This window comes from Panthera onca, chromosome D3 (genome assembly GCF_046562875.1).
Source record: "Panthera onca isolate mPanOnc1 chromosome D3, mPanOnc1 haplotype 2, whole genome shotgun sequence".
Lineage (NCBI taxonomy): Eukaryota > Metazoa > Chordata > Mammalia > Carnivora > Felidae > Panthera > Panthera onca.
This window is the reverse complement of record NC_138350.1, coordinates 13,596,835-13,614,660: the sequence shown is the minus strand read 5'-3', so window position 1 is coordinate 13,614,660 and position 17,826 is coordinate 13,596,835. Positions and strand designations below refer to the sequence as shown.

Here is a 17,826-nt window from a genome sequence, read left to right as displayed (position 1 = left end):
GGTGTGATTTGACACTTGTCTGAGATTTGGTTTAAAAAAAAAAAAAAGTTGAAGGGTCTGATCTTTAAAATCTTTCCAATATGAAACATTCCGATTCTTACTCCCTAATGCTGAAATATTGTAGTTTTTTGTTGTTGTTCAAACTAGTTGGTTTCAGGTTTATTGTTCATGTAGTGTGATTACAATGTTGAAAGTCAACTAAGACCTTCCGAGAATTATCTTTCTTGAAAGTTTCTGGGAAAAGGGAACTTCTGAAAAATAATTCTATTTCTACTCTCTATCAAGTGTTCTTACTTACATTAAGTTAGAGTGTCTGTAGAAAAATAATTTATTTGATTGCCATTGTTGAAAGATTTCCATTTCTTAAAGAGTGAAGAAAATCATTTCAGCTGCGCATCTCTGATGAAATCATCTACTCTCAGCAAGCTGGATGGTTCTGTTGGCCCAAGGGCCTAAGACCAGAAATACTGCATTCTTGGCACAGTTCTCAGTTCTCACTATAAATGCAGTACCTGAGGTTGCAAGAGGTCAAGGAAGGGGGAGACAATAATTCCATGCCTAGCATTTCATCTTCAGTTAATTCTTAAAATGCCATCCTCTTGGAAGGAAAAATGTCCTTGTTCATGTTTGGAGGGAAGGATGAATTTAAAGATCATTTTTAGAGTAAGATTGGGATGGGAAAGGGAAAGAGATATCAGCAGATTTTTGTAGAGTACTTGCTCTGTAAAGATGTCACAGGGCCCAGCAATTCGACCCTTGGGTATATAATCAGGACAAATGAAAATGTATGTCCACACAAAAAATTGTACGCAAGTGATTATAACAGCATTATTCATGGTAGCCAAAATGTAGAAACAACCTGAAATGTCCATCCACTTATAAGTGGATAAACAAAATGTGGTATATTTATATATATAATGGAGTTTTATTCAGCAATAAAAGAAATTAAATACTGATTCATGCTACAACATGGATAAACCTTCAAAACAGCATGCCAAGTGAAAGAAGTCAGTCACAAAAGATGATTCAAAGGAAATGTCCAGAACAGGGAAATCTATAGAGACTGAAAGTAGACTAGTGGTTGCTCAGGAATGGAAGGGTGGGAGGGTAATAGCTAATGGATATGGGACTTCTTTATGTGGTGATGAAAGTATTCTAAAATTGACCATGGTGATGATTGCACATACCTGTGAATGTGCTAAAAAACAACAACATTGAATTATACACTTTAAATGGTTGAATTGCATATCTTTATGTGAATTATATCTTTAAAAAAACCCACTTTTTTAAAAGATGTCATGGGATACAATGATTAATCAAAACAGATTTAGACACGTATCCACCTGTGAAGAAGCACTTGCCATCCAGTTAGAGTATATGTATATATATATATGTATATATACATGTATATATACATATATATATACACACTATATATATACTTATTATGTGTATATTTAAATATTTATATGTATAAATATATAATATAAATATAATATATATAATATATATAATATAAGTATAATATATATTATATATAATATAAATATAAATAATATAAATATAATATATATATTATATAATATATATTTATATATTTTTTATATATAAATAATATATATATATTTAAAACCAAAGCAAAGGGAGAAAATAATAGGTCTTATACCAGGGGTGATGTTCAGCTGGGCTGTGAAAGTGGTTTTGGAGTTTGGATATTCTAGTTAGAGGGAATAGCATAAGCAAAGACAAAGGTCTGAAAATGTAACTGAATAGTAATTCATTTTTTCCTGATTATGGAGTTGAAGAATTTTGGTTAGAAAAGTGGTTTGAGGCCAGCTTTGTTTTGTTTTTTGTTTTTGTTTTTGTTTTTTTATTTATATGGAATTTATTGTCAAATTGGTTTCCATACAACACCCAGTGCTCATCCCAACAGGTGCCCTCCTCAATGCCCATCACCCATCCTCCCCTCCCTCCCACCCCCCATCAATCCTCAGTTTATTCTCAGTTTTTAAGAGTCTCTTATGGTTTGGCTCCCTCCATCTCCACCTTTTTTTTTTTCCTTCCCCTCCCCCATGGTCTTCTGTTAAGTTTCTCAGTATCCACATAAGAGTGAAAACATATGGTATCTGTCTTTCTCTGTATGACTTATTTCACTTAGCATAACACTCTCCAGTTCCATCCACATTGCTACAAAATGAGGCCAGCTTTGAATCTTAGTTAGGTAAAGTTATTCTTTATACTGTAGGCCGTAGGGAGACATTGAAAGATTTTGAGCAGAGATGTGATATTATCTGAACTTTGCTTCAGGAAGATGATTATGATAATAATGTTTTTAAGATGAATTCCAGAAAAGATAGAATAGAATCTCACCAAGAAGAGGCAGAGGAAAGAGATAACAGAAATGGAAAGTGAAGAACAGATTAAAAGAAATATTTGAAGCAGAATTATAAATTAACTGAGACAGGGAATAGGGAAGGGTCAAAGTTAACCTGAAGTGTATGTGAGGGGAGAAACCAAAAACATACTTGAAAATATGGGCATGGGGCTGGGAAAGGAGGTTGGCACAGTCTGATGCCATAGAGTTACAGGGACCCATTGAATGCACAGAAATTAGGATAGCAGCTTGCAGTCACACACAGGAGCTTCGGGCGAATACTTGGAGGAACATTCATTTAGAGATCAGAGAAAAGAAGAGAAACTATAGGAGGAATAATTTGGAAAAACAAGACAGTTTTATGGAATTCAAGAGATATTTATAAAGAAGGGAGCTTGTGAAATGGAAGAAAGCTGAGAAACATCCCTTAGGTGTAATGGACAAACTTGAGTATAGTTTTCAGGCTCAACAGCGTATGCAGTCTTCCAGCAGGGGGAAAAAAAAATAAGAAAGTTTCATTTCTAGAAGTCATAGAGTTTATTATATTTATAGAGCTATGCAACTGAAGATAAAGAACACATTTTGAGAAAACTATGTAAGAATGAAGGAGTATTTAGAGGGAAAAAAAAATACTAACCATGTGTGTCGATTGCATGTCCAAATGCCAGTGAACAGTTCCTCCTGCATCTGAAATTAGGACATGAGGATGTTAGTAAATGCCTTATTTTAAATTACTTACTTAGAAATCTTGCAACTGGTGGGGCGCCTGGGTGGCTCAGTCGGTTAAGCGTCTGGCTTCAGCTCAGGTCATGTCTCACACTCCGTGAGTTCGAGCCCGAGCCCCGCATCAGGCTCTGTGCTGACAGCTCGGAGCCTGGAGCCTGCTTCGGATTCTGTGTCTCCCTCTCTCTCTGCCCCTCCCCCCCCCCCCCCGCCCCTGCTCATGATCTGTCTCAAAAAATAAATTAAAATATTTAAAAAATTAAAAAGAATGAAATCTTGCAACTGGTGTTCATTTAATATCTTAATGAATATTTTAGCTTATTGAAGCTATAGTCAGGCTATATTAGCAGGTAGATATGCAGACATGGCAGTGATTGATTGGTTTGATGGTTAGGTAAAATGTGATACAGAACTCAGGCAAGTTTTACCTACCACTTAACCTAAAACATTCCACAGCTATAGAATCAGAGGGAATAATAAAAATAATGAGAAAGTTTAGTTTGTAAATATAGACATGAGAGGAGATTGGGATATCCTGAACAGGAAAAATGTGAAAATGGAGGTCAATACCTTTTTTCCTATTTTTTTCCCCTCTATAAGGCCTTCATCTCCAAAGCCAGTCCGCTTACCTAAAAATTATTTCATTATACATGTTATATGTTTTAAATTTTTACATTCTTTGACCAAATAACTCTAGTTCTAGGAACCCATTCCAAAGAAAGCCCTAAAATATAGATGAATAATACACTTAAATATCTTCAAAACACAGTAATATTTAATAGTTCAACAAAGAGTTGAATACAGTCTTGGCTTCCAACTGTGGAGAAAGAGTTGTGAATGAATAAGGAGATACACTCTGAGCAGTCATTAAAGTGATCTTTCTGAACAGTGACAAAATGGCAAAATGTTTATAATGCAGAATTAGATAAAAGAGGTAGACTGTTGGGGGCGCCTGGATGGCTCAGTTGGTTATGCATCCAACTTTGGCTCAAGTCATGATCTCATTCTCCGTGAGTTTGAGCCCCACATTGAGCTCTGTGCTGACAGCTCAGAGCCTGGACCCTACTTCGGATTCTGTGTCCCCCTCTCTCTCTCTGCCCCTCCCCTGCTTGTACTCTGTGTGTCTGTCTCTCTCTCAAAATATAAACATTAAAAATAAATAAATAAAAGATAGACTATGGAATTATATGTATAAATGATCTCAGCTATATATAATAAAATAAATATGAGCATGAAGAAATAAACATAAGCATGGAGAAAAGTATGCCAAATTGTTAATGGACTTTGTCCTGGGTAGGATTATGGGCTTTTCTTCATAATAGTATATTTTTCCCAGATTTTCTACATTGGGCATGTAGTTTTTTAATAGAAAATAAAGAATAATCATTACCCCCCAAATGCAGAAGATCGGCTATAGGAGAGCCAAAGAACGGGAAGATAGATGAGTCAATGTAAATCATCATGGCTACTGAAAAAGCAATTTAGAATATAAGCCTTACTGACAATCAGTAGCATCACCACATGCTGTCAGATTAGTCCCTGTCTACTGGTGGCCTCTATTGAGTTTCCCTGGACTCAAACTAATGGAAGTCTCAATATAGATTCTGAAATCTAAGGACACTTTTATTTCCCTGGGATTGCTTGTGAAAGTGTAGCCTAAGCCTTTGATGTGAAAAATCTTACTTTTGCATTTATAATCACAAACAGATGAAGATAAAAGTTTTAACTTCATAATATTACATTTGCAAATACTTAAAACTACCATATGATCAATTGTTGCCTCTTTAATTTTGCTTCTACACTTATGTGTTTTATTCTTCTTTTTCCATAGGTGCATCATAAATGCAAAAGACTGAAGTTTTAAAGGAGGACAAAGGGTTTGCTGCTAAGATGAATCTGAGCAATACGGTATATTTTGTGCCATTCACAAAAAGGTATTATCCATAGATCCATGATACAGCTTTCTTCTATAAAACGGGAAGAGATTATGTCTTCTGGTTTGTCGATAGTTAATATTTATTATATTTTTAACAAAAATGGGAAAGTAAAAATATTGAATTGGAATAAAATTTTTTTACTTTCAAATTAGTTTTTTTACAGATTTTCATCATTCTCAGTTATAGCTTACAATTTGGAGAAATATTTGTTTAAAAGAAGTATGCTTACCTAAATTTTCTTGGTTCCCGTTATCAAATTATCTTCTGGAAATATATACTGCCTTTTTTGTTGTAGAGCTTTATGATTAGACTTTGAAGTAACATAAGATTTTTCATATCACTTTTACTGTAATTACAGAAGTAATAGGCTTTGCAGAAAATTTAGAAAATACAGATAAGCAGAAAGAAGAAAATTTAAAATTACCTGAAATCCCTACACCCACTTCAGATAAAACAAGCCTGTACGGAAATCGAAACTTGGAAATCCCTCTACCTGCTTACATCCTGCCTCTTTTGCTAGAACAAAACAAAAAGGACATTGCCTTATATAAGTTCCTAGAAGGATATTACTTGGTCCAAGAATGTACCCATTCTGTTCTTCTGGCAATGTGTAAAAATGACTGTTTCCTTATACCCTCACCCAAAACTGTATCTTTTCTCTATTACTTTGTCAGTTTAGTAGATGAAATTAGTTGTCTGATTATTTTAGTTTTTGCTTCTTTGATTACTAGTGAAACTATGTGTATTTCATATCGTTAGTAGCCACTGCTAATTATTTTTTAAATTTCCTATCTGCGTCCTTGGACTATGTGGGTGGATGTACATATATGTTTGTGCTTACTTATATATATGTTTTCATTGAAGTATAATTAACATACAGTGTTATATTAGTTTCAGGTATGTACAGTATAATGATTCAATACATTACTAAGTATGCATCAAGATAAGTGTGCTCTTAATCCCGTGTTTATCTATTTAACCCCTCCACTCACCCGTCTCCCCTATAGCAACAACCACCAGTTTGTTCTTTGTATTTAAGAATGTTTTGTTTGTTTGTCTCTTTTTTCCTTTCTTCATTTGTTTCTTAAATTCCACATATGAGTGAAATTGTATGGTATTTGTCTTTCTCTGACTTATTTCATTTTGCATTATACCCACTAGGTCCATCCATGTTGTTGCGAATGGCAAGATCTCATTCTTACTTTTACAGCTGAGTAACATTCCTCTGTGTGTGTGTGTGTGTGTGTGTGTGTGTGTGTGTGTACACATCACATCTTTATCCATTCATCTATGGACACTTTAGTTGCTTCCGAATCTTGACTATTGTAGGTAATGGTTCAATAAACATAGGCGTGCATATATTTTATTGAATTAGTTTTTTATTTTCAGTGGGTAAATACCCAGTAATGACATTACTGGAGCATATAGTTATTCTATTTCAGTTTCTTGAGGAATCTCTATACTGTTTTCCACAGTGACTGCCCCAATTTGCATTCCCACCAACAGTGCATGAGTGTTTCTTTTTATCCACATCCTCACCAATACTTGTTATTTCTTGTGTTTTGATTTTAGCCATTCTGACAGGTATAAGGTGATATTTCATTGTGGTTTTGATTTGCATTTCCCTGGTGATGAGAGATATTGAGCATCTTTTCATGTATCTGTTGGCCATCTGGATATCTTCTTTGGAAAAATGTCTTTTCAGGTTCTCTGCTCATTTTTTACTTGGGCTATTTGAGTTTTTTGGGTGTTGAGTCCTGTAAGTTCTTTATATATTTTGGATATTAACTCCTTATCAGGTATATCATTCACAAATATCTTTACCCATTCAATAGACTGCCTTGTCATTTTGTTGATGGTTTCCTTCTCTGTGCAAAAGCTTTTTATTTTGGTGTAGTCCCAATAGTTTAATTTTGCTTTTTTTTTTTTTTCTCTTGCCTGAGAAGACCTATCTAGAAAAATGTTTTTATGGCCAATGTCAAAGGAAATATTGCCTGTATGTTTTCTTCTAGGAGTTTAATGGTTTGGGGCCTCACATTTAGGTCTTTCATCCATTTTGATTTTATTTCTGTGTATGGTGTAAGAAAGTGGTATAGTTTCATTCTTTTGCATGTAGCTGTCCAGTTTTCCCAGCACCATTTGTTGAAGAGACTGTCTTTTTCCCATCGTATAATGTCGCCTCCTTTGTAGTAGATTAATTGGCTGTGTAAGCGTGGGTTTATTCCTGGGTGCTTTCTCCTGTTTTATTGATCTTGTCTTTTTTTGTGTCAGTACAATTCTGTTTTGACTACTACAGCTTTGCAGTGTATCTTGAAATCTGAGATTGTGATAACTCCAGCTTTGTTCTTCTTTCTCAAGATTGCTTTGGCTATTCGGGGTCTTTTTTGTCAAAAAATACAAATACAAATACAAATGTTAGTATTATTTGTTCTAGTTCTGTGAAAAATGTTGTTGGTATTTTGATAGGGATTGCATTAAATGTATAGATTTCTTTGAGTAGTGTGGATATTTTAATAATATGGTTCTTCCATTTCATTAATATGGAATCTCTTTCCATTTGTTTGCATCATCTTCAATATCTTTCATCAATTTATATAGTCACCTGTCTGATATTAAGAATAACTTTTAACCAGCATATATTTTGCAAGAATTATTTCTACTTCATTTGCCTTTCAGTTTTGTTTATTGAATCATTCTGAAACAACCTTACTGATGTATAAGTGACATACAATAATCTGAACATATTTAATGAATATAATATCTTTTACCAAAATATGTATCTGTGAAGATAGTAAATCTATCCACCATTCCCAAAGGCTTCTTAATACCCCTTTTTAATCCCTCCATCCTACATCTTCTCATTCAACCCTATCCCCAAGAAACCACTGATGTGCTTTCTGTTACTTTAGATTAGTTTGCATTTTCCAGAATTTTATAGACATGAAATCATAAAGTATGTACTCCTTTTTTGGCGGGGGGGGGGGGCTGTCTTCTTTTCACTCAATGTAATTATTTTGAGTTTCATTCACATTGTAGCATGTGCCAGGAGTTCATTTTCTCACTGTGATGCATTCTATTATCTGCATGTACCACAAATTGTTTATCTGTTCCTTTGTTGATGGGCATTTGGGGGCTATTAAAAATAGAGCTGCCATGAACATTTGTGTACCTGGCTTTGTATGGTCATATGCTTTCATTTTTCTTGGGTAAATACCGAGGAGTGGAATGGCTACATCATATGGTAGATATAGGTTTAGCTTTTTAAGAAGCTGCCAAACTTTTCCAAACTCTATCATTTTGACATTCTCTCAAGCAGTATGTGAAAAAGGTATTTGACACCCTTGCCAACACCTGGTATGCCCATTCTTTTTCATGTTAGCCATTCTAATAGGCATGTAGTAGAACCTCAGGTTTTAATTTGTATCTCCCTAATGAATAGTGATATTAAGCATCTTTTGTTTTGTTTAGTTGCCATCCATATATCTTCCTTGGTGAAGTGTCTATTTTAATCTTTTTCCCATGAAAAAAAAATTTAAGTTTTTTTATTTATTGTGAGAGAGACAGAGACAGCACAAGTGGGAGAGGGGCAGAGAGAGAGGGTGAGAGAAAGAGAATCCTACACAGGCTCCACACTGCCAGGGCAGAGCCTAACACGGGGCTCAAACCCACGAAGCTGTGAGATCGTGACCTCAGCCGAAACCAAGAGTCAGACACTTAACTGAGTGAGCCACCCAGGCGCCTCTAATCTTTTTCCCATTTAAAAAATTGGGTTGTTTACTTTCTTTTTATTGAGTTTTGAGGATTCTTCATAGTTTCTGGATACAATTCCATTATGAGACATATTTTGCAAAAATTTCTTCCAATCTGTGGCTTGGCTTTTCATTCTCTGAACAGAGGTCTTTCAAAAAAGTATGTTTTTAATCTTGATGAAGCCTAATTTATCAATTACTTCTTTTATGGATTATGCTTTTTTTATATGTCTAAGAAATCTTTGCCTGACCCAACATTAGAAAGATTTTTCTTATGTTTTCTTCAAGGATATTTTTAACTGTATGTTTTACATTTAGTTTTATAATCTGTTTGGAGTTAATTTTTGTGATGGGTAGGCATGGATCAAAGAAGATCCCTTTCTTTGTATATGTTTATACAGTTTTTCCAGCACCCTTCATCGAAGACTTTCTTCACTGAGTTACCTTCACACCTTTGTCCAAAATCATTTGTTCACAAATGTGAGGGTCTCTTCTGGACTTTGTTTCGTTACACTGATTTGTTTGTCTATATATAACAGTATCACCCTGCCTTGATAACCATAGCCTTAGGATAAATCTTGCAATTAGATTATGTCAGCCCTCCAAATTTGTCGTCCTTTTTCAAAGTTGTTTTGCTTATTTTATGTCCTTTAGCATTTTCATATGCATTTTAGAATCAACCTCTCAATTTCTTTCTCTAAAGAACAATTAATATTGATTCTTCTGACCTATAATCACAGTTATTTCTCTTTTCAGTCTTTAATTTCTATCACCTTTATTTTGTAATTTTCAATGTATAGATCTTGCACATTCTTTGTCAGATTTATCCCTATGGATTCATATTTTTGATGCTATTGTGATGTTTTAAAGATTTGATTTCCATTCATATATGAAAGTAAAACTGAGTTTTAAACATTGATCTTGTATTCTGCCACTTTGATAAAATCACTTATTAATTCTAGTAGCTTTTTGTAGATTGCATTGAATTTTCTACATAGGTGATCACGTTATTTGTCAGTAAAAGTCTAACGTCTTCTTTCCAATCTTGATGCTTTTTAAATTTCTTTTTTCTTGCCTTATTACACTTACATACCATCCAGCACAATATTGCAGACAAGTCTTGAGAGCAGACTTCCTTGCCTCATTCCTGATCTTAGGAGGAAATCATTTGGTCTTTGATATTACCTATAAATATTTCATAGATTTCTTTTATCAGGCTGGGGATATTACCTTTTATTCCAGGTTGGCTCAGAGTTTTTATCAGGTTTGAATATTGGATTTTGTCAAATGATTTTTCTGCATCTATAGAGATGATCATTTTGCATTTTTTTTCAGATTGTTGATTTGGTGAATTACATTGATTTTTGAGTGTTAAACCAACTTTGCATTTCTGGGATGAATCCCACCTACTCATGATATATTATCCATTTTATATGTTATTGAATTTTATTTGCTGTAATTTTGTTACAAGTTTTTGCATCTATATCTGTCAAGAATTTGGGGGCACCTGGGTGGCTCAGTTGGTTGGGCATCCAATTTCAGCTCAGGTCATGATCTCACAGTTCTGTTTGTGAGTTTGAACCCCCCCGTTGGGCTCTGTGCTGACAGCTCAGAGCCTGGAGCCTGCTTTGGATTCTGTCTCCCTCTCTCTCTCTGCCCCTACCCCGCTTATGTACTTTCTCTCTCTGTCTCTCTCAGAAATAAATAAACATTTTTTAAAAATTATATATATGAAGAATTTTGATCTGTTTTCTTTAATGTTAGCTGTTTCTGGTGACAGATAATAAATCCAGTCCCCATTACTCCATCTTGGCTGGAAGCAGAAGTTCATTCATTATATTTTTTAAGTTCTAGAAGTTATTAATTGTATGTAGTCAGACTTACTGATTTTAGTTAACAACTTTTGCCTCTGATATCTTGCTTATTAATTAAATATTCACCTGCAATTTATTTTAGAAGTTTTTATGGTCTCATTTTTTTATATTTAAATATTCATTTCTTTTGAGAATTAATTTAATCTATAGTATGACATAGTGATCTATGTGTTTCATCCAAATGATTATCCATAGTACTTAGCTTTATTCACACTGATGCCAAAATATTCAAAAGTTTAGAATATATTTTGACAATTGAAAAGATTTTACTTCTCATAAGTTTAGTTCGTAGATCTTTTTGTTTTTCTTAAAAACAATCTCATAACTTCTTTTTTTTTGCAGTCTTCAAAAGGGATATCTTTGACATAATGCATTGTTTCTCTTTTCTTTTCTCAAACATAAGCAGTGGTGGCAGTAGCACTTTTTGAATATTAGTTGTGTATTAGTCTCTTGACTGACAACTAGACTTAAGTCACTTTTTCAATAGTATTGATATATTGACTTTATGCTTGATTATCAGCATTCATGGATTGACAGGATGACCTTCCACGATTACAGGCATAGTGCTGCAGGGGAATCCCTTTTTCCTGTTTAAAACCTTCAATGGCCCCCCAGTATACTTAGGATGAAGTACAAATTTCTTAATATTGTTTAAAAGGTTTACTGTGATTTTCCTTGGCTTAACGCCAGCTTCATATTTTCTCCTTCCAACTCTACCATACGTCCATATTGAAAGAACTACTTTTATTTTTCCTTAAAAAAGCATGCTTTTTCATATCCAAGAAAAAAGAGACTGGGTCACCCAATTATATGCTTCTATTAATTGTTTTTTTTCCTTTTTTATCATAGCAATCATTTATAACCATTTTGTTATTTGTATCATTATAGTGTAATATTTATTCCCCCACTGGACTCTAACTAAGCCCTTTAAGGACAGGGACAACATCCCATTTGATGTGGGACCAACACCCAGTATGTGCCTGGCATACTAGGCACTTGACAAATATGTGTTGAGTCAGGGAAAGGGTTGACTGGATAGATGGATACTTAGGGTGATGACCTACATATTCTAATGCTCTAACTAGACTAACCATATGAAGTAATATACAGTGTCACCTAAGGCTGTCATATCACAAGAGAAAAATTCTTCTTAGCACTAACTAGTTGTACTTCTTTGTTAATGACCCTCTCTTTTCTCTTCTCCTTGAACAAAGCCTATTGGCTCACGTTTTTAAAAGTACAATTTTATTGGCCAATAACTAAATTTCTAGCATAGTAATCTAATGGGTCAAGGAAGAAACAGAAACTGTCCCGTGTGTTGGAATGATTGATTCTCGTGGGAGGTGGTATTTATAATAAAAAATATAGGTGAAAGTTAATATTTCAATATTTTTCAAAAAATACAAAGGATGTATGCCAACTAAGTGTAACTATTAACAACCAACATGTAAGAATGTCAAAATAATGTGCTTTTATTAATAGAAACTTTGAACTCAGAATGTTTTGTATAACAGTCAAAGAACCTGCCTCTTTAAGTGAACATTTAGCATAGTCTCCAAATTATGGCAATTTGTTATTTAATTACCTGATCTGTATGCATATATTGTATATTAAGAGCATGGGCTTTACAGTTTGATCTGGGTTTGAGCCCCAGTCTGACAAATACTACCTGCCTGATAATGGGGGAGTAGTTTTGCCTTTCAGTCTTCCTTAGTTTGTTGTATAAAATCAAAATAATGAAGTCCTGCATTATGAAGCTGTTGTAGAGATTAAAGAAAATAACATATACATATATGGAATTTAGTGTTGCCTGACACATAATAGTGCTTAATGAATGTTAGCTGTTATTATTTCAATGTTAATTAGACCAAAATGCTTTTAAAAATAGATTTATTGAGGTACAATTTTAATACCATGCAATTCACTCATTTAAAGTGTACAATTCAAAAAAAATAATATAACAGTTCAGTGGTTTTTAGTATATTAACCATTGTGCAGCCATCACCGCAGTTTTCTTTTTTTCACAGTTTTAGAACACGTTCATCACTCTAAAAAGAGAGCCCATCCCTTTTAGCTATCACCCCCAAACTCTCCTTCCCCCAGCCCCAGGCAACCAATAATCTACTTTCTGTCTCTATAGATTTAGTTCTTCTGGGTGTATTATATAAATGTAGTTGTGCAACATGTCATCTTTTGTGACTGGCTTCATTAACTCAACATTGTGCTTACAAGTTTCATTCATGTTGTAGCATATATCGGTAGTTCATTTCTTTCTATGCCTGAATAATATTCCACTGTATAGATATACCACATTTTGTTTAATCACTCACCAAATGGACATTTGGGTTGTTTTCACCTCTGGCTACTATGAATCATACTGCTACCAATATCCATGCACACGTTTTTGTGTGGACATAGGTGTTTATGTTTTGGGCTTATACCAAGGAGTAGAATTTCTGGATCAAATGGTAACTTGATGTTTAAGTTTTTGGTGAACTGCCAGTCTGTTTCCCAATGGTTTCACCATTTTGCATTCCCACCAGCAGTGTTGGAGGCTCTAATTTCTCCACATCCTTGCCAATAGTTATTTAAGTTTTTGATAGTAGTCATCATAGTGGGTATAAAATGGTATATTACTGTGGTTTTAATTTTTATTTATCTAATGAATAATTGGAATATCTTTTCATGTGTTAATGGTCACTTGTGTATCTTTGGAGAAATGTCTATTCAGATCCTTTACCTGTTTTTCTTTTGAGTTATTTGTCTTTTTATTATGAAGTTGTAAGACCAAGATGCTTTCTAATATTAATTTGTATTGCAGCCAACCAAGATGTTTTAGAAATAAGTTAATAGCAAATCTTATTTTTCTACAGGTACTAAAAACTTACCACCCAAAAATTTTATAAATGAGAGATAAGGCTGAGTGGGATATCAAAAGCAAAACGTTTGCAAGTACTGGTCACCATGCCTAAAGGGGTGCCAAAGCACCCAGAGATTGCTGATCTCTTCTACAAAGATGATCCTGAAGAACTTTTTATTGATTTGCATGAAATTGGACATGGAAGTTTTGGAGCAGTTTATTTTGTAAGTAATTTTAGAATGGTTTAGAGAGATTAAATTGGGGAAGTTTGAGTTCTACACATTCTATGACTTGTAAAATATACTTAGTTTTAATGTTTATTCTACAAATTAAATGTCTACTGTGGAGGCAAACAGTCATTGCTGGAAATCCAGTCCTAGAATTCTAGGCATTATTAAAGTCAGTGGTATCTATATCAACTGATTCTGCTATCACGGTACTCCAAAAAATGTTCTAAGCTTGAATTTGAGCCCTATGCATTTTCTCTATATGCCAAGCTCTTTTTTGCCTCAGGGCCTTCCTATAAGCTATTCCTCCACCTAGAAAACTCAGCACATTGCGTCCCCATCCCTGCCTAACTCTTGCTTATCCTACAGATTTCAGATTAAGTCAGTTTACATCCACAAGATTGCCTTTCCCCGTTCAACTTTCCAGCACTAAATTAAGACCTTTGTGACCTCATAGCACCCTGTGCTTACACATTGTTGCGTTTATCATGGTTATAATTAAATAATTATGTGCGAGAATTTTTGAGTCATGTATGTCTCTACCCCGACATAGGCACCATGAGGACAGGGGTTCTGTCTATCTTATTCATTGCTATATGCCCAGTATCCTGTATAATGTCTGATAGTAATAGGAACTCAATAAATGATGGACAGATGGGCAGATGGATGGATGAACATTATGGCCACACCGACAGATGGCCTAACAAAGATTTTTAGTAACGTTTCATGTCAAGTCAGTGTTTTAGGTTAAAGGGTACAAGGCTTAGCCCCCTAAAGTCAGTTTGAATTCCCAGAATGTGATTATCTTCTGATGAGAAGAATGAGAAGTGGCTAAAATGTTACCTTAGCTCATCACCTGAAATTCATTACAGAAAATTTAATTGGCCATTTACTTATTTAACCTTAGAAGTTTGCCTCCTCAAAGTCACAACAACTTCCTTGAGAGCAAAGTAATCCATAAAAGCAAAGTAATATTTAAGTACTACTTATTGCTTGTTTCTCCTCTCAACCTGTTATCGAATCTGTTTTGTTTTGTTCTAACTCTTTGACTTTTAGGTGATCCTTTATGTTTTGACATCTAGGTAGGGCTTATCTTCAGTTGTCCTTCCAAATGAGATTTTATTAATTGCATGTTTAGCTCCTCTTTTTGCTTCTGGCCAAATCTTCAGCCTGGGTTTTCCCTGAACTCTTTCTCATCCCTTCATGTCTGCGCTCAGCACTACTACATTTCTCCTTGACCCCCCTCTAATACTTGGCTTCCACTCACGTACATTTTATCTTTGAGTGACCGTCCATGGCTGAAGAGGGTGCTAATTTTCTAGTCAACACTTCTCTGTTAGTCTTTAGGCTAAGAATAGTATTTAAGGCCCAGTCAAAGTCCTGTCTTCCTCAGTCACAGGGATGCTTTTATTTTAAGTCTATTTATTTATTTGCTTATTTATTTACTTAAAGTAATCTCTACTCTTAATGTGGGGCTCGAACTCATGACCTCAACATCAGGAGTCACATGCTCTACCAACTGAGCCAGCCAGGCACCCCAGGGATGCTTTTTTTTTTTTTTTTTTAAAAAGGACTTTTAAATTACAAATATACATACAGAAGTGTGCATAAATACATACCCATATATCTTAATATACAATTTAAAGAGTAATTAAAAGGTAAATCCTTTTATAAACACCAGTCAGTCTTGGTGTTTTATAAACACCAAGAAATAGAATATTTCCATCACTCTGGAGGCCCCACTCATATTAGGGGAGTCCACTATTTTGAATTTTATGGTGATTATTTTCTAGTTTATCTTTTTTTTTTTTTTTTTTTTTTTTTTTTTAAAAAAGCAGGCTTCACACCCAGGGTGGAGCCCAGTGCGGGGCTTGAACTCATGATCCTGAGATCAAGACCTGAGCTGATACCAGGAGTTGGACGCTTAACCAACTGAGCCACCCAGGCACCCCTCTAGTTTTTCTTTATATGTAACCCACAATATAATTTGGTTTTGCCTGGTTTTGAACTGTTTAAACGTGGAAACCTTCTGTATATGTTTATTGGTGGCCTATTTATTCTGCTCCAAGACACTTTCCTCAGCCACCTTTTCTTACTTTCCTTCTATTTATAACTCCTTCATCCTCTCAGAGTCTCTCTTGGCCAGAGTCAGAAGGTAGTTCCAATCTCTATTTGATTCATATTTTAAAAAGCAGCTAAACCCCTCTCAAAGTTCTCCTTTAGAATGACTACAATAAGCCAAGCATGTTTTGAAACTTACTAGCAAAGCTTTGGACTAGGGACCTACTTTATAATAGGCCACAGAAGACCTACTCATTCATTTGCCGTTTGAGCTAAGGCCTGTCTCTTTAGCCAGAGTATATGCATTTTGAAAATGAAGACTGTTTCTACTATTTCTTTACAACTCTAAAGGCTAGCCAATGCCCGTTTACAGTAGGCACTAAATATATGTTATTTGTTGATATGATAGATGGGAGAAATAATAAAGATATTTGGGTGGTTTTGAAAATGTAATCATTAACTATATTGTATATTGTATTGCCTGTATACAAAAGTGAGTAGTACAGGCCCATATATACCCGTAAGGCACTAAAAAACAGATTAAAGAAGAATTAACTTACACTTTACTGTAAAACTTAGAAAAACTTTAATTTTTTATCTATAATGGTCATGTGGTAACACCTTAAAAAAACAGATTTCTCACTGGCCACAATAATGTTTATGTGTAGTTCCTCCCTCACTGTTAATAGAGTCTTCCTCTTGTCACTCATACCGTGATGACCAAGAAGACCATCATCTCTTCTTTGGGCAATTGCAGTAGCATCCCAGCCCATCTCTGTGCATCCATTCTGGTCTCTGTTTAGGCTGCTGTCCACACTATAGTGAGCTTAGGGGAAAAAGAAGTGAGTCTGATCACATCATCTTTTTCTGTAAAGCCTCCAGGGGCTCTCTGTTCTTAGACTGAGATCAAAACCCTTACTGTAGCCAGCCTTCAAGGTCTTCCATGATGTGGTCCCTGTCTGTACTTGAGACATATTCCCACTCATTCTCATTGCCCTCGCTATAACATAATAGCTTTCTTTTGACCATTGTCATAGGATCTTCGCATAAAGTGTTCCCCCTTCCCCTTCCCCTTCTCCTTCTTAACTCCTGTTCCTCTTTTAGCTCTCAGCTGAAACCTCATTTCCTCAGGGAAGCCTTGCCTGACCTGCCGGAGTCACATCCTCCCATTTTTGTTTCTCAGAGTAACACATACCCTTCTTCCTAGCAACCGTCACAGTTGCAATTTTACATTTGTTTGTTATGATATTTTCGTTGCTATCTATGCTACTATACAAGAGATAGGTACTGGGCATATTTACTCACTTCTTAGCCCCATACCTGACAATTTTTGAATGCCTATTAAGTATTTGTTGAATGAACAAATGAATCATAAAGAACTCAGAGAAGTTGGTACTGCTAATTAGTACTTTTCATGAATCCTAGCCATGCTAGCAAGCCATTAAGATCAGATTCCAGCAACCAACATTTTTATACCTAAACACTATAATTGTGTTAGACTTTTTGTAGTTTACAGCTTTTACACAGAATGTTGTCAAGAAATATGTTTAAAGTGAATTGTAAGCTGGCACAGCTCTCATAGAATCAATCAACTGAGAATATTTTCAGAAAAAAAATGGAAGCTATTAACTTGGTAAAATATCTGTGTGTTTGGATTTACATAAGTAATGCAGAAATTAGCAGTATTAACACATCAGACAGTAAGAAATCCTATATTAAAGGAAAATAGAAACAGGCTGGGCATGATTATTTTTGTATTCACTTAAACACAACTACGAAGCTTCTACGTTTCCACTGTTGCCTTGTTGAACTTAACATATCTTCTATAATCCACCTAAAGCTGATGATTAAGTTCTGTTCTTCTGGGTATACTTATTACCTTTCAGTTTTAGTTGAGACTTAATAACTAAGGCAAAAAGAAAAACTTATTTTTAATGCTTATGTTTCTCTATAAATTAGCAACAAGTGGACAGTAATCTAATTGTAGCTGGAAATGGTTAAGAAAATATCAGAAACAGTAC

The 17,826-nt window shown here is 34.7% G+C and overlaps 1 protein-coding gene across 3 annotated transcripts in view; it reads left to right on the top strand.

Moving 5' to 3' along the window:
- Window positions 1-17,826, top strand: part of TAOK3 (TAO kinase 3) — a 185,417-nt gene that overhangs the window by 80,873 nt on the left and 86,718 nt on the right. For all 3 annotated transcript variants that reach the window (XM_078435737.2, XM_078435739.2, XM_078435738.2), the window contains exons 2-3: window positions 4,929-5,031; window positions 13,531-13,741. In XM_078435737.2, the coding sequence (XP_078291863.1) occupies window positions 13,622-13,741 (120 nt within the window). In that variant the 5' untranslated portion in view covers window positions 4,929-5,031; window positions 13,531-13,621. The remainder of the gene's footprint in view (window positions 1-4,928; window positions 5,032-13,530; window positions 13,742-17,826) is intronic.